This window comes from Canis aureus, chromosome 6 (genome assembly GCF_053574225.1).
Source record: "Canis aureus isolate CA01 chromosome 6, VMU_Caureus_v.1.0, whole genome shotgun sequence".
NCBI lineage: Eukaryota > Metazoa > Chordata > Mammalia > Carnivora > Canidae > Canis > Canis aureus.
Genome location: NC_135616.1, coordinates 65,117,203 through 65,141,456, shown reverse-complemented (window position 1 = coordinate 65,141,456; position 24,254 = coordinate 65,117,203). Strand labels below are relative to the sequence as shown.

The 24,254-nt window shown below is 43.0% G+C and overlaps 1 protein-coding gene across 6 annotated transcripts; it reads right to left on the bottom strand.

Annotated features, from left to right (window-relative positions):
- On the bottom strand, nucleotides 1-23,887 carry RNASEL (ribonuclease L). 6 transcript variants are annotated; one of them, XR_013382124.1, is made up of 8 exons: nucleotides 23,736-23,887; nucleotides 19,056-20,728; nucleotides 10,931-11,016; nucleotides 9,538-9,743; nucleotides 8,343-8,475; nucleotides 5,529-5,662; nucleotides 5,223-5,380; nucleotides 4,703-4,843 (listed from the first exon to the last, which is right to left on the bottom strand). XR_013382124.1 is itself a non-coding variant. In XM_077902043.1 (7 exons), the coding sequence occupies exons 2-7, from the start codon at nucleotides 20,530-20,532 to the stop codon at nucleotides 762-764; spliced, it is 2,040 nt and encodes a 679-aa protein (XP_077758169.1). In that variant the 5' UTR covers nucleotides 20,533-20,728; nucleotides 23,736-23,887; the 3' UTR covers nucleotides 1-761. The 6 variants fall into 6 exon arrangements, 5 of the variants coding, with proteins under 5 accessions (XP_077758169.1, XP_077758165.1, XP_077758167.1 ...); XM_077902043.1 differs by lacking the exons at nucleotides 4,703-4,843; nucleotides 5,223-5,380 and adding an exon at nucleotides 1-765; XM_077902039.1 differs by lacking the exon at nucleotides 5,223-5,380 and having other exon boundaries at nucleotides 2,204-4,843.
- Between the last annotated feature and the right edge of the window lie 367 nt (nucleotides 23,888-24,254).

The window sequence follows — 24,254 nt, the reverse complement described above, 5'->3', positions numbered from 1 at the left end:
AAATAGGTTTGATAATTTCAGATCGTGATTAGTGCTATAATGTCTTCAAAAATAATGACCGTTGTGAACAACAGTTTTGGAGAAGGAAGGCCCGTCAAAGGACAGCAACTGAGGCCTAGTGGATGAGAAGGAGCTACCATGCCAAGGTCCGCAGGATAAAACTCCTGGCAGAGGGGGATCACAAAAGCCACAGCCTTTGAGGAGGCAATGGTGTCAGCATTCTTGAGGAACAGAGATAAAGCCAGGTTGGGAGGAGGCAAGACAGGAGAGTGAAAGCAATGAGCACAGAGTTCAGGGCCCTGTATGTGATGGTGACAGTTTGGGCTTTATCCTTACTGCAATAAAAAGTAATTGGAGGATTTTAGATAGGGAAGCAACCTAATCTGGTTTTTTCTTTTTCTTTTTTTTTTTTTCTTTTTTCCAAGATCATTTTGTGGGAGAAGGATTATAAGGGGACAAGTATGGCAGCCCAATAGTCCATTGTGAGGCTTGTGCTTCAGTCTAAATGAAAAATCATGGTGGTTTGACCCAGGCAGTGGACCCAAAAAGTTGTGAGATTTGGGATTTATTCTGGGGGAAGAAACAACTAGACTTAATCGATTCGATATTTGGGGGGTGGGGTGGAAAAAATAATCAAACATGACTAATAATATGGGGGCAATGAGGTGAATAATGGTAACATCCATAGATGGAATCTGAATTTTCAAACATGGATATCATCTGCTGATTTATGATGATGTTAGTCATGGTATTTGAAGAGATCACCTAAGGAGAAAGGAAAAAAGTGAATTGTTTGAGGGTTAAGTCAGGGACACTCGATATTTAGAGGATGAGCAGCAAAGGAGCTGGCAAAGGACACTGTGGAAGAGCAACCAGTGGGGAGAAAAAGCAAGTGAGTGTGGTGCTAAGGATGGGTGACAAAGCAGAAGAGTAGCCAGCTGTTAGGCTGATGAAAACAGAGAAGCACCTTTGGATTTGGTGCTATGAAGGTCGTGGGTAACTCTGACCACCTAGGCTTCACTGGGAGAAACAGAGGAAAGCCCCAATAACTCCTACTCACAATGATCACCCAACCTGGCCAAATTCACCATCTTTGGCACTCCAGCAAGACCACACCCTATGCACTCATAGACCTGGGTTTGCATCCTAGATCTTCCACTTACCATTTAGGTGAACTTAGGCAACTTATCAATCCTTTCTGCACATTAGTTGCCTCTTCTATAAAATAGGAATAATTACATCTTATAGAATTGTCCTGAGTGTTTCTGGATGTCATGTATAAAAAGCATTAGATTCCTTTTTTAAAAAAAAAAAAAAAAAAAGATTTTATTTATTCATGAGAGAGACACAGAGAAAGAGAGAGAAAGAGAGAGAGAGAGGCACCGGCACAGGCAGAGGGAGAAGCAGGCTCTATGCAGGGACCCCAACATGGGACTCAATCCCCGGTCTCCAGGATCACACCCTGGGCCGAAGGTGGCGCTAAACTGCTGAGCCACCCAGGCTGCCTGTATAAAAGCATTAGGCACTGGGAACCAGTAGGTGTTGAAGAAGTGATGATTGCTACTTTTACAATTTTCTCTCCTATGTTGCTTATCCAATACATTCTAGGTGGGCAATCTCCCCTCTTCTCTATGTAACTGGCACTTCTGCTTGACAAGCCCAGGCACAGACTCACTTTGCCTAACATAATACCTAACACGAGCTACAAACTCGATCAAATGTTTGTGATAATGATGACTGTATGAGAAATATTTGCAGTGTCCACAGAAACCTTCAGAGAATCAAAGCAGAGGGTAAAATGATCAGTTCTTCTTTCCTCTCTACAAAGACACCCAGACTGCCTATTGTTCCAGAATTACTAGAGGGTGAAAATAGGCTTCTTTTCCCATTACTAAAGAGCAAGATGCCCTTTCTTAAAACTTACCCAGGAATTATTGAGATTTATTTATTTATTTATTTATTAAAAGATTTATTTATTCATGAAAGACAGAGAGAGAGAAAGAGAGAGACATAGGTAGAGGGAGGAGCAGGCTCCATGCAGGGAGCCTGATGTGGGACTCGATCCCAGGACTCCAGGATCATGCCCTGAGCCGAAAGCAGACACTCAACCGCTGAGCCACCCAGGCATCCCTGAGTATTTCCTATTGTAGTTATCAGTCCTCTTTATAGTGAAAATATCATTTACAGAAAATCAGACTTAATATAATGATTCCAAATTTTATTGAATATGCTTTACAAATGGGCATTTTGATTGACATATCCAGGTGATTACTACAAATCAGAAAACCAAAATTTAATTTTAAAATCTAAAGCAATATTCCTGCTCCTAAAACCTTATAGAACAGCCTTAAGTTTCTTTCTTCCAGTACTTTGTTTTTTGTTTTTGTTTTAAACAAAGAGAAAATGATCCATGCAATCATGGGTGAGAGTGGAAGATAACAGTGTCAATTTTGTTTAGTGTAACTTCCAACACTTCTTGACTTCAATTCATTTAGTGACACCTAGTTCAGACTACCATCTCTTTAGAAAGAACCTAAGATACTGCTTTTTTCCCCCAGATCTGCCCATTACAAAGTTCCACCTTGACCACCATAATGAGGATAAGTGGAAAATACATCAGACTTAATGCCAGAAAATATGTGCAAATCAAGACAGTGATACTGCCTAGCTATGTATTAGAGTAAATCAACATGTCTCTATCCTCATCTGTAAAATAAGGATAACAACACTTACCTTACATGATTGTTTTGAAAACTAAGAGAAAATATGTAGATGTAACTTATAGATTATAAAGCACCATTATAATGTATGGTAGTATTATTATTCATGTATGAAGATGGTTCATTCATTTTTCCGTGAATATTTATATGGCTGATATTTTGCTAGGCCGACATTTGCTATATAGATATATATCATTATATATATATGTAGATACAGATATGTATATATAAATAGATAGGCCCTTAAGATCTTACATTCCAGTGGAGAAGAAGCATGCTAAGTTGGAGAGAGGCATGCTCTGATGTGACTATGGTGCTAGGGAGCCAGAGAGAGAGCACTCGGACTGGCTCTCTCTGGAGCCAGTGGAGAGTGAGGGCATTTGGGGGGACTTCCTGGGGAGATGACACTGGAATTGTCTCACTACAAATTCAAAAGCAAGAAAACAAATCCAAGTTACTCCTCTGTGAGGGGGTCCACGTAATCCATGGTCGTGGGCCCCAAGTCAGCTCAGAAGTGTCCCAATCACTTAAGGCAGAGCTTCTCAGCCTTGGTACCACTGATATTTTAGGCTAGATAATTCTATGTTTGGGGGGGGCTATCCCATGCATCATAGAATGTTTGGCATCATCCCTGACCTCCATCTACCAGATGCCAATAATACCCCCTTATCTCCAGATTTGAAACCAAAAACATCCCCAGACCAAATGGCCCCTAACAGGCAAAACTGTCTCCAGCTGAGAACTACTGCCATAATGTCATGGAAAACCAGTATAGATTCTAGAAGGAATGGAATTCATACAATTAGTGCCTAGGCTCATTCTAGGTGCTCCACAAATACTGAATGAATGAATAAGTGGAGTCAATGAATGAATGAACTTCCCAGAGTCCTTTTGACATATTCCTTTCGGGATCCATCCAGAAGTCCCCTAGGCTAGTAACTAAGTTCTAGCTTAATAACAATAGCACGACATCCATTTATACAGTGCTCTGTGCAAGTTGTATGATCTTGAGCAAGTAGTTCAAACTCTCTGAGTCTCAAGTCTATCAATTCTAAATGAATATTTATCAGCAAATATTTATTGAACATCATCATGTGGCAGACATTTTGCTAGGTAGTGCCCAAGTCACTAGGTGCCCAAACCAGAGATAATAATAACACCACACACATTTATACAGTGCTCTGTAAAAGTTGTATGATCTTAAGCAAGTAAGTCAAATTCTCTGAGTCTCAGGTCTGTCAGTTCTTTCTCTCTCTCTCTCTCTCTCTCTTTTTAAAGAATTTATTTTTGGGATGCCTGGGTGGCTCAGTGGTTGAGCATCTGCCTTTGGCTCAGGGCATGATCCCATGGTCCCAGGATCGAGACCCACATCGGGCTCCCTACACAGAGCCTGCTTTTCCCTCTGTCTCTGCCTCTGTGTCTCTCATGAATAAATAAAATCTTTAAAAAAAAAATGAAGATTTTATTTTTAAGTAATCTCCACACCCAACATGGGGCTCAAACTCACAACCCCGAAACTAAAAGTCCTATGCTCCACCAGCTGAGCCAGCCAGGCACTTCAGGCACATGAGATCTGCCAGTTCTTAAATGGAGATAATAAATCCTAGCTTGCAAGGTCATTGGGAGAATTAAATAAGATAATCCATGTAAAACATACAAGAACTAGAGGCCTAGGCATCCTTTGGTGCACCTGACAAGAGGTGTCTTAGCAGGATGCCCCTTACCCCAGCTCCTGCCACTAAGTTCTACCTGTAAGAACTTAGTGGCAGGGGTAGTTTGGGCATATGCTTTTTTTTGCTATCAACATGTGGGGAATACTGGGTACTGTGTCAGGACCTGACACATCTGCTCTCTAACTCATCCTTGCAAGCAACCAGATTAGTTAATAGGCCCAGAGACTTGTGAATTGCTCAAGATCACACAGCTAAAAAGTCTCCCTGAAATCTAAAGCCTCAGCCACCACTCAGGGCTGACCTCCATTACATCAATCCTTGTTTGGATTGTGAATTTTGGGGAAATGCTTTCTGTATTCCGTGTTCTGTAGTTTCTTATAGACATAGATGACCAGATCAGGAAATTTCATCTGCAAATACCGGGAAGGTTCTCCAATTATCAACCTCATCCTGAAATGAAACACAAACATATTGGCATGGTTGCCCCCCAGATTATCTTCCCCTTTTATAGCATCTGGGCCCAGAGATCTCTTTGTTCCCTCAATTTCTAGAGCAGAGCAAGTAAGGACTTTGGAATCTGAGAGAACAAGATTCATCTCCTAACCACTCTTCAACTAATTGGCAGCTTAATGTTTGTGAACCCCAGTTTCATCATCCATAACATAGAAATGAAACAGTTCCACAATCTCTTATCTACAGTTCCAAAATCCAAAAGAACCCTCAAAACTGCAAGTTTTTTTTTTTTTGTTTGTTTTTGTGAGTTTACAGCTAACATTTTGGGCAGCTAAAGCTGATTTTACCAACACGGCTCTACTTTTTAGACACTTACAGCACTACCTTCACCTTATCCAGCTGTCCAGTCCCCTGCATTTCTTCCCACAAGGGAGTCACTACCCTCCTGTTCAAGAGGCCTTGGCACAAGTGAGAAAGAAAGATGAGAACCTGCCAGGCACGTCCATCACTCATTGTAAGATCCTTGTGTGGGTCCTTTTCCAAACAGAAGGAAGGAATTACTTTTCATTTCATCAAAATACATTTTCTTCTAACGAATAGCAGATAAAAATTTAAAATGGGATTTTTTTTTTTAATCATCCTCATTTCACCTCTTACTTACAGGAACAGAAATAATACTTACTTCTTATTTTTATCTTCATTAATATGTTCTCCCAAATTCCGGATGAACTTTAACAGATCACTCGGAGTATCCTCATAGAAATTCCTTTTTTTTTCATAAAACTTATTCATTACAGTCATAACATACTTGTCAATCTAAAAAACAAAGCATAATGCAAAACTGTGGTAGCAACACAAAATAAATCCTCACAAGATGCTAATACAAAGAGGCAAAATACAAATTTGAATACATCACCCAACTACCACTAATTAATAAAGCAAGTTAATAGAAAGAAGCAAATAGAAGTAAATACTATACACCAAAATGCTAACTGTAGTTGTGTCTGAATGTGGGATTATAAGTAACTTTACATCCAGTATCTATTTTCCAAGTGAACTGTTTTCATGAGAAATTCAAAATATTGAAACACAGTTTAGAAATTCTTTGGTTACTATACTAGGAAATTTGCTGCTCATACTACACAATATTTTTATCCTTGTGGCCAGGCACCTCAGGCCTGGACAGGGCCACCTGTCCAAGTTGGTAATTGATGGCATTTCCCCCTTGAAAGAGGATCATTCAGACTAACATCAGACCTGACAGCCATTGCCAAAGTGAGCGTGGTTGTTTTTGTTTGGATTGGTTTTGAATTTTATTTCCAAAGGTTTCATGTCTCTCCTTGCCTCCTTGCCTTGTCCCAGAGCCACTTCCCTCAAGTCAATGCCTTTCTCTTTGTGCTTGCACCTTTGCAGATGGCTGTCATATTTAGAAAGCATTTGGAGTAAGAGAACAACAAGCAACAACCATGAGGCCAGAGGTTCCCTCAGAAAGAGAACCAGTGACCAGACCATCCTAGTGAAGACCTGCTCAGACCGACTAAGCGTGCCACACGCAAAGCATTTGGCAAAAGGGCTGAGCAATGTCTATGTGGTGGGAGGGAGTAGCCTGTGAAGAGGAGGCAGGAGTCCACACTGGGAAACTTGGCTCCTCTGTGCTGCTGCCACTAAGCTGAATATATGACCATGGAAATGGGCAAGTCATGAAAATCAACAGAAAATCCAAGTCTCGGGGCACCTGGGTAGCTCAATGGTTGAGCGTCTGCCTTTGTCTCAGGTCGTGATCCTGGGGTCCTGGGATCAAGTCCCGCATCGGGCTCCCCGTGGGGAACCTGCTTCTCCCTCTGCCTTTGTCTCTGCCTCTCTCTGTGTCTCTCATGAATAAATAAATAAAATCTTATTAAGAAAATCCCAGTCTCGAATGGGACTAAAAAAGATAAGACGAAGTCAGTCAAAATTCAGTAGAAGTCAGTGAAGTTTAGGGGAAAGAACTGACAAACTGAGAAACAAAGAATGGGTTTTCCTTCACAGCTCCGCCAACCTCTGCCTCTCTAGTCCTGGCTATTTCAGGTCACACCCCTCAATCTCAACATGCTCGGCAATTAAATGAGCTGGTGGCCTTGGTGGCATCATAGCTTCATGCAGTGAGTGGCTTTAGTACACGGCTTCCACAGCCAGACTGCAGCCCAGCTGCAGATTCTGTTGCTGGCTCTGTACCGTTGGAAAAAAATGATTTGTCTACGCCTCCGTGTGTCCCTCTGTGAAATGGAGGTAATTAGTTCAGGGGTTGCTATAAGGATTAACTGTGGAAACTGCCATCAAGTCCGAGAACTCTAACTGCCCTATAGTCAGCACTACGGAACTGTCAGCTGTTATTGTCATCTGCTCTGGTTTCAGACTTCTCTGTTTCCGCAAGTTTAAGTTTTAGCCAAAGTTTTATAGACGTGTATTTAGCAGAGTCATGGCACAGCTACTCCGTGTCAGGAATTCAGTAGCGGACAAGACAACAGTCTCTGCCTTCATGGAATCTACAGGGTAGCAGGAAAGATGGACACCAAGGCAGCAAGTATGAGTGTGATGTATCATCTAGAAGCAAACGAGGGAAGGAAAGCAAAATGAGACCCAGAAACAAAGAGGTGTGGGAGAAGCAGTCCTAGATTGGGCATAGGATAGGGAAGCTGTTGGTCTCAGTTAAAGACCTGAGGATTATGGATTCTTCTGGAGTGCTCTGCACAGTCTCTGGGCTGCTCAGCATGCATCTCACACAGTCAATGTTTCTGTGGGGCTCTTGGCCCCCACAATGGGCCATGCCGTACTCCTCTTCACATGCCCACAGCCTGGCATGGGTCTAGCAGGTAACCAGTATTTGACAGATGTCTGCTAAGTAATAATGATGAAAGTTCTGGGGGGTGTCTGGGGGGCACAGTTGGTTAGGCATCCAACTCTTGGTTTCAGCTCATGACCTCAGACTTGTGAGACAGAGCCCTGCCTCAGGCTCCTCACTCAGCGCAGAGCCTGCTGAAGTTTCTCTTTCTGTCTCTGTCTCCCGCTCTCCTACCTTCTCTCTCTCTAAAAATAAATAAATAAATCTTTAAAAACAATGCAATTTCCTATAGCACTGACTACTAGATCGAGATGATGACCAATTTTTTCTGTTTTACTCTATTTAGTTCAAGTTAGATGGACAATTTCCTAAAGAGGAGGAATTTGGAAGATGTTTTCTTTTCTTCATGGGATGTTTTCTCAGGCAGAATGCAGGTGTACGTGTGGCTGTCCAGAGCTGGGCTAGACTCAGCCATCAGGGGCAGCCAATCCCTCCCCGGACCGAGAAGCCTCACCGTGAGCAGCTCCTTGGGTTAAACTCTCATGTAATCAGCTACTTTGGTCACAATAGTAATGGGATTATTGGCCAGGCCTCTCTTAGAACCAACGTGGAGGGAAAGAACCCTAAGAAAGGAAAACGCTCCTGGGCTGGGACGAGCATAGGAACTGTTCATACCTTAGAAGTCCACTGGGCAAAAGTTCTGGAACATTCCGAATTTTCAAGTTGCAGTAGTTGGACAATCCTGCTATTACGCAATCGCTGTTTAATGTCGGATTCATTTCCAACATCCCTAAGGGTCCTATAGCGGCTAAGGATGACAGAATTATCATGGTCATTCCATTCTGCCCTCTTCAGAGAGAAAAACAATGTTACATTTTGTTTTTTTTTTTATAAAAGTCATAAAACCGTATCTCTAAAAATTCTGTGTGAGGGAGGAGGCAGAGGCATCTTTCTCTCTCTCTGCTCTTCAGAAAACAAAACCAGAATCCAGAGAGGTTAAGTCACTGCCCCAAAGAGACACAGCCAGGAAATGTCACACTGAGAGGAGAGCCTGGGTCAGTTGGTTCTCAGCCTGACCCCTTCCCACACCACCTTTCCACTATGGTTAATTTTTCGTGTTAACTTATTTGGCCACAAGGGGTCCCGATTAAATATTATTCTAGGTGCATCTGTAAAGTGTTTCCAGATGAGATTAGCATTTGAATTGGTGAACTCAGTAAGGTAGATCACCTTCCCCAATGTGAATGATGGGCCTCATCCAATCCACCGAGGGCCTGTTTAGGGCAAAAGATGGACTTCAGCCCTTCTTGTCTGATTGCTTCACTAGGCCATCAATCTTCTCTTGCCCCCAGCTCTCAGGCCTTCAGACCCTAAATGGAATCCACATCATCAGTGTCCCTGGCTTTTAGGTCTTTGGATTTGGACTAAATTTCACTACAGACTTTCCTGGGTCTCCAGCTTGCAGAGGCAGATCATGAGAATTTTCAGCGTTAATATTGCATGAGCCATTTCCTTTAAAAAAAATTAAATATGTAGGGTTACCTGGGTGGCTCAGTTGGTTAAGCATCTGACTCTCGATTTTAGCTCTGGTCATGATCTCAGGGTCCTGAGACTGAGCCCCCATGTCAAGCTCTGTGCTCAATGCAGCATCTGCTTAAGATCCTCTCTCTCTCTCTCTCTCTGCCCCATCCTATGCACATGTACACAATCTCTCTCTTGCTCTCAATTGATAAATAAAATCTTTTAAATATATATATATGTGTATATATATATATGCTTATGTTTATCATTTGTATACATATATATCATGACTAATATACTCATTGCCTCCCTTCTGGAGGCCTGGAATATGCCATCAAGTTTTACTTACTTCTCCCAACTCCAAAAGAAGGGATGACCCAGCAGGCCACTTAGGTGCTCCAGCACATTGTCTCCAGGGTTAAACAGATGATAAATGAGGTCCCGAGTTTCCTCATCTGGAGAAAGCTGAATCATTTTTTCATGACTTTGTGTCTTCAGTGTCACAAAAGGGACCTCTCCCTTCTTCACCACATATAGAACCAGAAGTCCAAGGGCCTGCAGGAAAGCCACAAATCAAGCCAAAGGTATTTCTGAATTATTGCTCTGTATGGAGGATGCAGTGTAGGTTATAATCAAATGGAAAGTGGAAGAAATTTCAAGGGGTCCACGGGCTCGTTAGGGAGAGAAGACATAGGTTCTCCTTGGAGAATCCTTCAAGACAGTATATAGTTTATACATAAACCCATAGTTTAGGTCATTAAGGAACAAAAGATAATCCTGGGACAGAGTTGACAGGGCAGACTGCTTAGAGGAAGAGGAATTAGAGCTAGACCTTAAAGTATAGATAGAATGTCGATAAACAGAGGAGAGGAAAAATACTTTAAACAAAGGAAATGCCAGGACTCTAGCTGGAACTGGGACTTTGGGTCAGGACTATGTCAGGCAGCAGATAAAGGAGCTAGTCCAGGTCCAGGCCATGGCAGGGAAGAAAGGCCAAGAAGCAGGCCAGCATCTGAACTTCCCTACTGCAGGCAAGAAACCAGTCAAGGAAGGAGCTCAAATCTAGAGCCTTTTAGCAGCAAAGGCCGGATGTACATAGAGACCTCTTGCCCCAGGGGTTGAAAGATCTGCACCCTGGAGAACCCCCCAGGACAAAGCTGCCCTGGCAAGGTCAGAGTCAATCTGGAAGCTTTGGTCTGCAGGGGTCAGGCTCTGTTTCTGCTGTCTCCTCCCAGGAGAAACAAGCAATTTCTGGCTCTTAGCCTTTGTGGCCAAGATTGGTCTTTTTGGGGATCAATCCCATCCCTCCTATGTGTTCCAGAGGGCCTTAATATCTGTTCCTCCTGGAGTTTAGCACACAAGTCTGAAGGGAATGGAATGGAAAAAGAAATCCCATTTGCTTTATCTTCAGGCAGGAAATACCTCCTGCAGGAATTCTGGAGGTAATTTGGACATACCTCCTGGAGGTAATTTTAGAAGGGATGTGCCATGCTCAATTTACTACCTAGCTGAAGGAGGAAGAGAGAGACCCAAAGAGACACAGACAGAAGCCACAGCAACCCAGAGAAATGCCATTGTCTGCAAGGGAGTAAAGGCAGTGAGCACTGGGATAATTAATGCCTTGAAAGTTAGTTAGAACAGTTAAAATAAAAATAACACTTAATTGGCATAGGAAATAAGAGAATGAATAAAACAAATAAGGAAGCAGAAAGATGGAAAAGTAAACTAATGGTAGAAATTACCTCTAGATCTTTCCTGATTTCTTGTGTCTCTCCAGTCCACTTGATGCTTTTATCAAAATCTGCCAGGCAAACAGCATTCTTGGAATCTAAGGGATAGTTTGTAGAGATGCAGTGAAAAATCCTCTTTTCATATTGTAGTTACATAGGTACCACAATGCAATATTATCTCTGAAGAAGGCAGTAATAAAGCTTATATCTGCATGGCTGTTTACTCCTCAAGACAGTGACGTGCACTGTGTCATTGGACCTATTCAGTGTCTGCCAAGGGCAAGATTTAAATTTCGCCAACAAGTGGCTCCTGCTTCTGGCTTGAAGGAGTATAAAAAAGAAAACCGGGTAATTCCAGGCAGGATGATGGTCAGGCCAACTGTATGATTCTCAAACCCCTTTTGTTCTGAACTTAAATATCAAAGATGAGTGGAAGCCCACAGCCTAACAAAGATGAACCCATGAAATCATTCAACAGGGGTCTAGTGAGGAGAAAAAATGACCATGAAGGCAGAAAACACCACACAGATCCTATGGAATCCTAAGTCTCTGAGCAAGGAAATAGCTACAGAGTGAATACTTATACAGAGAAATGTAAAAATTAATTGCAATTTTAAAAATGCTAACCTAAAGTACAGAACACTCTGGAAGTGCAGAACAAGAGCCACAGGGCTGTGTGTGGGAAAGAAGTCCTCCTTAAGGCAGGACACTTGGAGAAGATTGGTAGAATTTGTACGGAGGAATGGAGCAGAGGAAGAGAGAATCCCAGACAGGAATTCCCAACAGGAACGGAGAAAACTCTACTCTGCCAGAAAGGAGGTCCCAGGGCCTGGAGATGAGGGAAGGGAAAGCCTGCAGTGAGGCTGAAGGGGCAGATGGGGAGCAGACCGTAAACCAGGAACTGTTCTCAGCTATTCCAACTAATAGATCCCCTTCCCTGTGGCCACCACTTTGAGTCCCCTGCTACTTAAATTTGCAAGTGCCTCATGGAACACTTCACACCTCTTCTAACACTTGATTTTTTTAACAAGCCCCAGTTGGTTCTTTTTCTTCTTCTTCTTCTTCTTTTTTTTTTTTTTTTTTGGTTTCAATAGACATTGTTCAAGTGCTATAAAAATGTTAAACTCTTACTCTTAGCTTCTGTACTTACAAAATCACAGACTATTAACAGTTGATGGGCAGAGTTAGGATACAATCAGCCCACTTCACCCAGGTGTCAATGAATCAGGAACCTCTTCATCCTCATTCCCACCAGAGTGATATCATCCAAGGTGATATTTTTTTTATTAAAAAGTTCACTAAATAAATAGATAACTAAACTTTCATTTAAAAAAATTTTAAAAACACATATTTAGGGTACTTAGACAATTAATTTTTTGCTTATTCTATGCTTCTTATAAGTCACTTACAAGTATTTTCTCAGGTTCTCTGTCCCCTTCCTTATGCATATCCTCTAGCAGTTCTTTCATATCGTGGCTGTTGGTAGAAACTCTTCCAGGAGCCTTACATGTTTAGAAAATGTATTTCAACAAATGGTGAATGCAAAAGAATGAAAATGGACCGCTTTCTTACACAAAAATAAACTCAAAATGGATTAAAGACCAAAATGTGAGACCTGAAACCATTAAACCTTTAGAAAAAAGCAGGCAGTAATTTCTTTGACATTGGCTGTAGGAGCATTTTTTTTTTTTAGATATGTCTCCTCAGGTAAGAAAACAAAAGCAAAATTAAACTATTGGGACTACACCAAAATAAAAAGCGTCTGCACAGCAAAGGTAACCATCAGCAAAACAACAAGACGCACTACTGAATGGGTGAAGATATTTGCAAATGACACATCTGATAACGGGTTCATATCGAAAATGTAAAAAGGGCATATGCAACTCAACACCAAAAAAGCCAAATAATTCAATTAGAAATGTGCAGAGATCCCGAATAGACATTTTTCCAAAGAAGACCTACAACTGGCCAACATGAAAAGATTCTCAGCATCAGTCATCATCAGGGAAATACAAATCAAAACCATGATGAGATATCACCTGTCAAAATGATTAGAATCAGAAAGACCTGAAATAACAAGTGTTGGCAAAAATGTGGAAAGAAAGGAACCCTCGTGCACTATGAGTGGGAATGTAAATTGGTGCAGCCACTGTGGAAAACAGTATAGAAGTTCCCCTAAAAATTAAAAATAGAAATAGAATTACTGGATCATATGGTAAACAAAAACACTAATTTAAAAAGTCATATGCATACTTTTGTTTACTGCAGCATTATTTACAATAACCAAGATATGGAAGCAGCCGAGGTAAAGAAGATATACATATACACACAATGGAATATTACTGGCCATCAAAAATGAACTCTTGCCATTTGTGACAATATTGATGGTCCTAGAGAGTATAATAATACTAAGTGAATATAATAATGCTAAGTGAAATAAGTCAGAGAAAGCCAAACACCAAATGATTTAACTCATGTGTGGAATTTAAGCAACAAAACAAATGAACAAATAAAGATAAAAGGGGACAATAGAAAAGCAGACTCTTAAAATACAGGAACAAATGGGCAGTTTCCAGGGGAGGTGGGTGGGACAATGGGTGAAATAATGGGGATTAAAGTACACTTTTGTGATGAGCACTAAGTAAGGTACAGAACTGTTGAATCATTATACTGTACACCTGAAACTAATATATGTTAATAACATTTTAATCAAAATTATGTATTTATTTTGAATCATGTGTGAACAGTAATAATTTGTTCCCTTAGTTCTGGATGCTATAACAAATTGCAATAGATGGGTGGCTTACACAACAGAAATTTATTTCTCACAGCTCTGAACATTGGAAATCTGAGCTCAGGCTGTCCACAGGATTGGGTTCATGGTGAGGGCCCTCATATTGGTTTATAGACAGCCATCTTCTTTGCTATATCCTCATACGGTAGAAAGATAGCCATCTAGCTCTCCTTATAAGGGCACAAATCCATCCAAAGCAATTTTGAGTAAGAACAAAGCTGGAGGCATCATACTTCCTGATTTTAAACTATTTTACAAAGACCTATTAATCAAAATAGTATAGTACTAGTATAAAACCAGACACATAGATGAATGAAACAGAATCAAGAGCCCAAAAATAAATCCACACATATGCAGTCAACCAATACTTGATAAAGAAGCCAAGAAGGCTCAACAGGGAAAAGATAATCTCTTCAAAAAATGAGGTTGGAAAAACTGGATAGTTACATGCAAAAGAATGAAAGTAGAAGACTATCTTATGCCACTCACAAAAACCAATTTGAAATGGATTAAAGACTTCAATGTAAAACCTGAAACCATAAAACCCCTAGAAGAAAATATAGGGAAAAAGCACCTTGATATTGGTCTTGGCAATATTTTAGATCTGACACTAAAAGCAGAAGCAACAAAAGCAAAATTGAACAAGTGGAACTACATCAAACTAAAAGCTTCTGCATAGCAAAAAAAAAAAAAAAAAAACATCAACAAAATGAAAAGGCACTGTATAGAATGGAAAAAATATTTACAAATCATGTATCTGATATGGAATAAATATATATATGAAACTCATTCAACTCAATAGCAAAAATCAAATACTCTGACTAAAAAATGGGCAAACGACCCGAATAGATTTTTTCCAGAGTCAACAGGTGCATAAAAATGTGCTCAATACCAGTAATTATCAGGGAAATGCAAATCAAAACTCCAATGCAATATTATCTCACATATCTGTTAGAATAATTATCAAAAAGACAGATGATAACAAGAGATGATGAGGAGGTAGAGAAAAGGGAACCCTTGTGTATTGTGGGTAGTAAATTGGTGCAGCCACGGTGGAAAACAGCATGAAGGTTTCTCAAAGATTAAGAACAGATAAAGCAGAAAAGCATATCTGAAGGAAATGAAATCATTATCTTGAAGAGATATCTGCACTGCCGGGTTCACTGCAACATTATTTATATTAGCCAAGACATGGAAGCACACTGTGTCCACTGACAGATGGATGTGTAAATAAAAGGTGGTATACATTTACTGAATATTGTGCAGCCATTAAAAAAGAAGGAAATCCTGCCATTTATGACAACATGGATAAACCCTGAAGGTATTATGCTAAGTTTAGTAGTAGTTTAGTAGTAGTCAGACAGAGAAAGACAGATGCTATATGATCTCCCTTATATGTGGAATCTAAAAAAAACTAAACTCATAGAAGCAGTGAATAGATTAGTGGTTGCCAGTGGTAGGGGTGGGGGAAACGGCTAAAGGGAGTCAAAGGGTACAAACTTCCAGTTATAAGATGATTAAGTCCTGGGGATGTTGTGTACAGCATGGTGACTATAGTTAACAATACTGTATTGTATACTTGAGGTTGCTGAGAGAGTAGATCTTAAAAGTTCTTACCACTCGCACACACAGTGGTAACTATATGTGGTAATGTGTTAGCTAACTGTATTGTGGAAATCATCTTGCGACATATGTGTATATTATATTATCACATGGTATGCCTTAAACTCACGCAATGTTATGTGTCAATTTTATCTTAATAAAGCTGGAAAAAATTAAAAATATGTTTTTGATAATGAAAAAAAGGCACTGATGTCATTCATGAGGGCTCCACACTCATGATGTGATCACCTTCCGAAGGCTTTACCTCCAAATGCCATCATATTGAGATCAGGGTTTCAACATATGGGGAGTACTACTATTCAGCTGTTCGATAAGTTCTCTCTTATCAGCTCCTTCTTTTTGTATTTGGGTTGCTGATGAGAGAAGTCTCGTAACCACTCTGATTCTGGTTTTTACATGGTAATTTGTTTTCTCTTGGGAGCTTCTGAAGTTTTCCTTCCCTTTTTTCCCTTGATATTCTGATATTCTTTTAAGATGTGACTCAATGGTATTTCTCCCTTACTTATCCTCAGCTCTTGGTGAGTCTTTTCAATAAGAGAACTATATCTATCTATAATTCTGGGACATTCTCAACTATTTTTTTTCAAATTCATTCTCTTCTTCTCCCTGGAATGCCTATTAGAACTTCTGGATCTAATTCTTGACTTCTAGACCATTTTCCCTATCCATCTTTATGCTTTTCTATTATTTCCTAGAGGAATTTCTCAGGTAAATCTCCTAGCTCACTAATTCAATCTTCAATCTAGTCTTGAGTTTTAAACTTTTAAACAATTATATTTTAAATTTCCAAATTCTCTATTTGTTTTTTTTTCGCAAAGCTTATCTTTGCTTCTTGGATGAAATAACCTATCTTTGTTCTCTGTTTTTTGTTTTTTTTTAATTATACTTACTTTAAGTATTGTGGTTACTTAGTATGGCAAACCAAGTAAATGCCCACGTCTTAATCCCTGGAATCTGCAAATATTACTTTATATAGTCACACACACACACACACACACAAGGACTTTGCAGATGTGATTAAGAATCTTGAAACAGGGGTGCCTAGGTGGCTCCGTCAGTCAAGTATCTGACTCTTGATTTAGGCTGAGGTCATAATCTCAGGGTCGTGAGACAGAGCCCTGTGTCAGGTTCTGTGGTGAGTGGGAAGCCTGCTTAAGATTATCTCTCACTTCACTCTACCTCTCCCTGCTCATGCTCTCTTTCGAAAGAAAAAGAAAGAAAGAAAGAAAGAAAGAAAGAAAGAAAGAAAGAAAGAAAGAAAGAAAGAAAGAAAGAAAGAAAGAAGAGAAAGAAAAAAAGAAAAGAAAGAAAAAAAGAAAAGAAAAGAAAAGAGAAAAGAAAAGAGAAAAGAAAAGAAAAGAAAAGAAAAGAAAAGAAAAGAAAAGAAAAGAAAAGAAAAGAAAAGAAAAGAAAAGAAAAGAAGAAAAGAATCTTGAAATAGGAGAGACTATCCTGGGTTAGCAGGGTGAGTCCTAAATGCAATCACACATATCCATATGCAGGGGAGGCAAAGGGAGATCTGACAACAGGAGAGAAGGAAATATGACTACAGAGGCAGAGATTGGAGTGATGTCAAAAGCCAAGGAATACTAGCTGCCCCAGAAGCGGGAAGAGCCAAAGAACAGTCTTGCCCCACAGCCTACAGAGGGAATTTAGCCTTGCAGACATGTGATGTGGGGCCAGGGGAACTGATGTTCATACTTCTTGCCTCCAGAACTGTGGGAGAATAAATTTCTATTGTTTTAAGCCACCAAGTATTGTGATTATTTGTTTCAACAACCATAGGAAACACACTCAGTTAGCTTTGTTTCTTTGGGTGTAAGTTCTATTTCATGAATCTTTTTCATGGTATCAGCACTTTATAAATACCGTAAGTGATTTTTGAATGTAAGCCTTACTTTGCAGTTGAGAATCCCTGATACCCTTTGAGTTGCTTCTGTTAATGCCATCCAACACAAGGGAGAGATGGAGGCAGTTGTCACAACTTCTGCTTTGCATTTTATTCAGTGAAACTTGGTGATAAGCAAGATATGACACTTAGGAAGGTGCTTTGGCAGAAATCTTGTGGATTTAACTGCTCTTTGTTTCTCTTGAGATCATCAACCACCCAGTATCTCAAGTAGTAGCCCGGTATGACAACAGACAGACCTGTCTGTGGGAAATGCACAGGGTGTGATCTTCCTAGTTTCTACTGATGAAGCAATCTGCCTGTTAGCTGGTCTTTTGTCCTCTCCTGCTTCTGGCTTCCATTACTCCTGAGTGGTACTTCTTTGCACTATTCCCACTTTTATGAGCTATATTTAGCTATGGCATCCTGCTTTTGTCCTGGGCTCCTGTGTCCTTTAATCCTATCCTACTGTGTTCAGTCTCTTTATGATTCCTCAAAGATTTTGTCCTGTAAAACTTTTGTTGTTTTAATCTCAGCTATGAATTCATTTAACAATCTTTCCCCATCATTTTAGGGATTTAATACATGGAACAGTCTGTAGTATGTGTTAGGTTCACCACCTTGAGGCAGAAATATAGTCAACTTTCTATTGTTCAAGCTTAAGAATAGAAGAGGTGGTTCCAGAAATTCCCAAGAAATGGTGGTAATCGGTAATTTTTCTTTAGAACATGATATATGACTCTTTTGCATCAAAATCAGAAGTTAGAACTGGAAAGAACTCTGCCCTTGGCTGCCTCTAGATGACTCTGCCTTCACTTTGTAGAGCTGCACATATTTCTGGCCTTTATCAGTCTCCCCAACAAAGTTGCTTAAAACCAGGAAGCACCTGTCCTCAAACTAAAAGCCACATTCCAGTAGTATTCTCATGTATACCTACTTCTTTCCAAGTCTTGTCCAGGACCTTACACTGTTCTCTGCCTTTTAATTCCTCTTTTTGTCTTATTCTCTTACACCTACCTTAAATCTCAGCGCACGTCTGTAGATTGGGTGTCTGTTTCTGCTTAGCCCTCTAGACAAGTACCTGACCTTTGCTGAGCACCTACAACATACAGGTAACCCTGTCTAACACGCTGCATTTAGACCTCATAACAACCTTAGGAAGGAGGTATTATCCATCTTAAATGAGGAAACGAAGGCTCACAGACCTAAGTGACTTGTTTGAGGCTGCGAAGCTACAAAGTTGGCAGGACTAGGCTGCAAGCCTCCCTACAAGTGGCTAAAGTCAAGACTCTTTCTACTGCACCACATTGCTTCCTGGGACTTTACACTCAGCTCTGCTTCTTTCCTTTAATGCTGTTTTCATTTATTTTGTTTTTGGTGTAGGCCAGTGGGTGCTGGCTTGTTCTGTCTACTTGGAGTCTATTTCACTGGCATGCCCAATTTTGACCTTGGTTTTGCCATTAAGTTTCACAGTGACTACCATCTTGCCTGAAGGAACACACCTTCAGGATTCTCTGACTCGCAGGCTACCTTAGGAATTCAAATATCGGGGCTGACTCCATCCAAAGACATACCTTCATACTTGTACTTGCCAAAGGAAATATGAGGTTAGTTCGGTATTCCATTGGCATTTGTGACCTCCATGTGGGGTAAGGATTATACCTGGATTATACCTGGTAGCAGGAGAGATAGCACTAGAATTATGAATCTGTTGCATTCATCCTCAAACTGAATAATCCACATTTACTCTACTCCTTTCCTATCGGTAATGAAAATCCTTTCCTTTTGTAAATAAAGACCCTGCAATATCTAAGAGAAAACTGGGGACTCACCTAGTAAGATGTTTCGTGGCTGCAGATCCTGGTGAGTGTATCCACATCGCACATGTAGTTCTTCAACAGCCTTAAATACAGATGAGAGGACGTTTCGGGCAAAGCTGTCTTCTTCATTTTCCACCACCTCCCTTCTGTGGTTGGCCAAGTACTCTTCCAGTGTCTGCTCACAGAGGGCAAGGCACACATACAGACAGTCCCTGTAGCTCTCACTCCCATAGAATGTCACCAAGTCACTGTTTGTTCGGCTACTCTGCAGACAGGAGACTTCCTGTTGTCCATGTGCGCTGCCTTCATAGAATCGTTTCACAGCTACTTCTTGCCCTTCATAGAACCCCAGATAGACGCCCCCTTCGGATGTGTCAGCAATTTTATATTCATCATCAATAAAGATCTTGAGTCTGCCAATCATAGGGCGGTATATTCTACGGAGATGTTCCAAGGCCTCCCCCCAGCGGGCACTCTGAGGCTTCCAGTCTTCAGCAGGACGGCACCAATCTTCTCTGGCCCCATAAGAGAGAAGCAGCCTTGCAAGGGAGTTGTCATAATTGCGCCTTGCTATCATAACCAGCTCCCCACAGTCCATGTTGGCTCCTTTGTTGCATAACAGTTTAACAATTTCCTCTTGTCTGTACTGGACAGCCAACAAAAGAGCCGTGTTGCCCTCACTGTCTGTGTCATCAACCTCTATATGTTCTTGTTCCAGAAGCATCTGCACCAAACCCAAGTGTTTCTTTTCCACTGCCAGGATCAGGGGTGTCTTCCCTTTCTCTCCCCTCACATTGACATCAGCCCCATGGTCCAGCAGAAGGCGAATGATGCCCTCCATGTTTCTACCATCAGAGCTCCTAAACACATGAATCAAAGCATTTCTGCCCATATTGTCACAGACGTTGACATCTGCTCCCATCTCATCAAGGAGGATCTTCACGACCTCTACATGTCCATGTTCGGCAGCATCCATTAGAGCTGTGGCCCCTCCTTTTTTAAGCCTCTTTTGATCCTCCTTTGTCCTTCGACTCAAATTCACATTCGCCCCATTCTCATACAGGAATCTTAAGGCTTCAACCCGATCTTTCACAGCGGCTTCCATGAAAGCTGTGAAGCCATTAGCATCACACTCATTGACATCTGCTCCTTTAGAAAGGAAAAGCTTGAGCAGCTTCACATTTCCCACAATCCCAGCGATGATGAAGGGAGTAGCCTCATTCTTCTTCTTCAGAAAAGGGTCAGCACCATAACGAAGCAGAAGATCCACGATGTCCTCCTGACAATTTTGTACCGCATTATGCAAAGGTGACCAGCCCCATTCGTTTTCCTGGAAGTTGACATCAGCCCCTTCTTCAAGCAACTGCTGAATCAGCTTAATGTCTTCTTTTTTAATAGCTTGGATCAACTGATTGCCATCCACTGATGTCCTCCTATTGCTGGAGGGTGTAGGTCCCTCCTGAAGGTTGTTATGGCTCTTGGTCTCCATGAAGGTAATTATCACTGGCTACAACTCTGTGCCTTTTCTTTGAGAATATGAAAATTTATCTCCTTGGGACTTGATCAAAGAGAGTTGGAGCTTTTGAACTATAAGGGTAAACAAGGATTATCTGGCTATGGACCAGCAATACAAGGAAGGAAATACTCTTGGGAGTCTTCTGACATTCCACCTGGAGTTGAGAGCGCTATTTTGTAATTTTATAACAGTGAGAAAGCATCTGAATTAGAAAAATTAATTTTACTAGTAACTTTTTCAAAATATATCTACTTATTTATATAGAACTTTTACTATAGAATATTATAAACATATATAAATTAAAAACAAGAAAATTATTACCCTCTAGTCCCACCACCCAGAAACAGGTATTGTTAATATTTTTGTATATTTCTTTTTAAAATGTTTTGTATTTATTTAGAGAGAGAGAAAGTACAAGCAGGTGGAGGGGCAGAGGGAGAGGAAATCTCAAGCTGACTCTGCACTGTGCATGGAGCCCACCACAGGGCTTGAGCTCATGACCCTGAGATCATGACCCAAACCAAAAACAAGAGTCAGATTCCGAACCAACTGAACCACCCAGGTGCCCCTATTTTAGTATATTTCTATGAGTTTTTAAAAAATAGTTAAAATTATGCTATGTAAAGGATACTGTATAAATATCCTGCCTTCTTTCATTAAATGCAATAGTATAAATAATTTCCTATGTTATCACAAAGTCTTTTAAAACACTTTTAATGGCTATGCAATATGCCACCAGTCAGTTGTTTCGTTTCCCTATTACTGAATAGTTTTTAAAAACAATTTTTAAACAAGATTTTTAAAATTAGAATTTTCAAACAACTCTAAATAATGTTGCAGTAAATTCAGCTTTCTAAAGCTTATTTTGTTATTTTAAATCTTATAATAGATTTCTTATGATAGACTCCCAAGAATTGAATGACTGGTCAAAGTGTAACAGCATGCCAACAGGTCTTAAATGTTAATTTGCTTGAAGCTTATCTACTCTTTGCTTGCTGACCTAAGTCTCTTGATCTGTAGCAGAACTTGCTTACTTTCCTTGAGATATCCTTGAGATTTCCTTGAGACCACTGGCCTTGAGGAGGGAAGGACCAGATTTTCTCAGAAGGCCTGACTACAATCAGATACAGCTGCCACATAATCCAACATGCCTGTTGAGGGTCATATTGACATAAGACAACTATCTGGGACCCTGCTGCTCCTGCAAACAGCCATGCCTTTCCCTGTTAAAACCCTCTCTCTGGATGGGGAAGATGCTCTTTGAGATGTTAGTTTGCCATCTTCCCAGGTTGCCAGCTTCCTGTATAAAGCAACCTTTCCTTTCCCACCACCACCTGCCTCTCGAATACGGAGTTTTGAGGAGCCAACCACCAAACCTGAGTTTGGAACTGGTTCTCTGTCCAGTAACAAAAGGATATAATTGTTTTAAAAATTCTCCACCTATTAATAAATTTCTTCCGATGTCATATAAACACACTTTTACTAGAAACAGACGGTCTCTCAAAAAAAAAAAAAAAAAAGTGTTCTGTGTCAATTTGCATTTCTTACACCATGGGAAAGTTGATCCCTCCCAGGGCATTCCAGGCTCTGTGCGTGCCTTCATTACGCATATGCGCTTCTATTCAAAGTAGTATAAGAACAGTGGAAAGAGCTGAGCCTCCAATCTCACAAGATTTTAAGTTTGAAATCTTGGTCATTTAACCTCAGGCTGTTAACTTCCTAATTGTGTCACATGATGCTATTCTCAAGTTTCTGTTCACCTCAAAGGGGGGGCAACAATAAACGCAGTCATGCATGCAGAGTATGGCAAATACTAGGCATTCAATAAATGAGAGACTTAGTAATATCCCCTCCTGAAAAAATTCAGCAATTCCCTCTCCCCATCCATGTGCATACACACACACACTCTACACAAACGGGGAGGGGGGGTCCCGGCGGTGTTTAGTCCAACGGCGTCCCCCCCAGATGCGAGCAACAGAGCCGCAATTCAGGCATCGCGGGGCACCAAACCGTCACTGGCCTCCGTACCCCCGCACCTGCGTGCGACAGAACCGGGAAGCACCGTCTGCCCGCGCCCGGCCGCCCGCCGCCTCCCAGGCCCCGCCCTCCGAGAGCCCGGGTCGGGGGGCGGGGGGCTGCAGTCGGAGAAGTTCCCGCTGCAACAGGCGGGATGGGCCGGCGGCCCTCGGTCGAGGAGCAGAGACAGGAGGCAGGTCGAAGACGCCGCCGGGGGACACGCCCGAGCGAAGGCACAGCGCAGCGACAGCCGCCCACGGACAAGCCCGTTTTCAGTTTCGTTTCCTCCCGGGGAGCAGCCGCACCCGCCAAAGCCACAGGGCTGGGACCCGCGCCGCGCCGACTGGCAGTTCGCGGGTCGCCCAGCCCCCGCGCCCCGCCGCGCCGCCCCTCCGACGGCCCCGCAGCCCGCAGCCCCCCGCAGCCCGCAGAGCCCGGAGCCCCCCGCAGCCCCCCCGGAGCCCCCGTTCCGCCCGCAGAGCCCGGAGCCCCCAGCTCCCCCTGCAGCCCCCCGACCCCTCTCCTTCTGCAGAGCCCGGAGCCCCCCAGAGACCCCGTCCGCCCGCAGCCCCCAGCCCCCCCGCAGCCCCCGGAGCCCCCCCCTGCAGCCCCCCCACCGCCTGCAGAGCCCGGAGCCCCCAGCTCCCCCTGCAGCCCCCCGGAGCCCTCTCCTGCTGCAGAGCCCGGAGCCCCCCAGAGACCCCGTCCGCCCGCAGCCCCCAGCCCCCCCGGAGCCCCCCCTGCAGCCCCCCCACCGCCTGCAGAGCCCGCAGCCCCCCCCAGCCCCCCGGAGCCCTCTCCTGCTGCAGAGCCCGGAGCCCCCCAGAGACCCCGTCCGCCCGCAGCCCCCAGCCCCCCCGAGCCCCCCCCCTGCAGCCCCCCCACCGCCTTCAGAGCCCGCAGCCCCCAGCCCCCCCCCAGCCCCCCGGAGCCCTCTCCTGCTGCAGAGCCCGGAGCCCCCCAGAGACCCCGTCCGCCCGCAGCCCCCAGCCCCCCCGGAGCCCCCCCTGCAGCCCCCCCACCGCCTTCAGAGCCCGGAGCCCCCAGCCCCCCCGCAGCCCCCCGGGCCCCCTCCTTCTGCAGAGCCCGGAGCCCCCCGGAGCCCGCAGGGGGAGCGATTTCTCAAGCTCTCCCAGCTCTCCCCTTCGTGCCCCTCTCACCTTCTTCACTCAGACGCTCTCCCTTTGGGAGCATTCAGCCGCCCAACACTGCCGCCAGCCCGAAAGCACTTCCTCTCGGAGGTCGCCGAGGCCGCGGGGAGGAGCGGGGAGGAGCGGGGGAGCGAGCGGGGAGGAGCCGGGAGCACGGCCGCGGGGCGGAGCTGACGGCGCCGTTAACCCTCGGGAGGACGGATAGGCCTCAGCTCTGGCCGCAGGGGCCGATCGCATGGCCAAGACCCAGCTGGTCGCCGTTTGGCCCCTTAGGCTTCCAGATCACAGCTTCCAGCGTCATCTCGACCACGTCATTCCAAATCCCCTGCCGCCTCCTTTTTAAAAAATCTTTGATTTAGGGATCCCTGGGTGGCTCAGTGGTTTAGCGCCCGCCTTTGGCCCGGGGCGGTCCTGGGGTCCCGGAATCGAGTCCCGCGTCAGGGTCCCTGCATGGAGCCTGCTTCTCCCTCTGCCTATATCTCTGCCTCTCTCTATCATGAATAAATAAATAAATAAATCTTTAAAAAA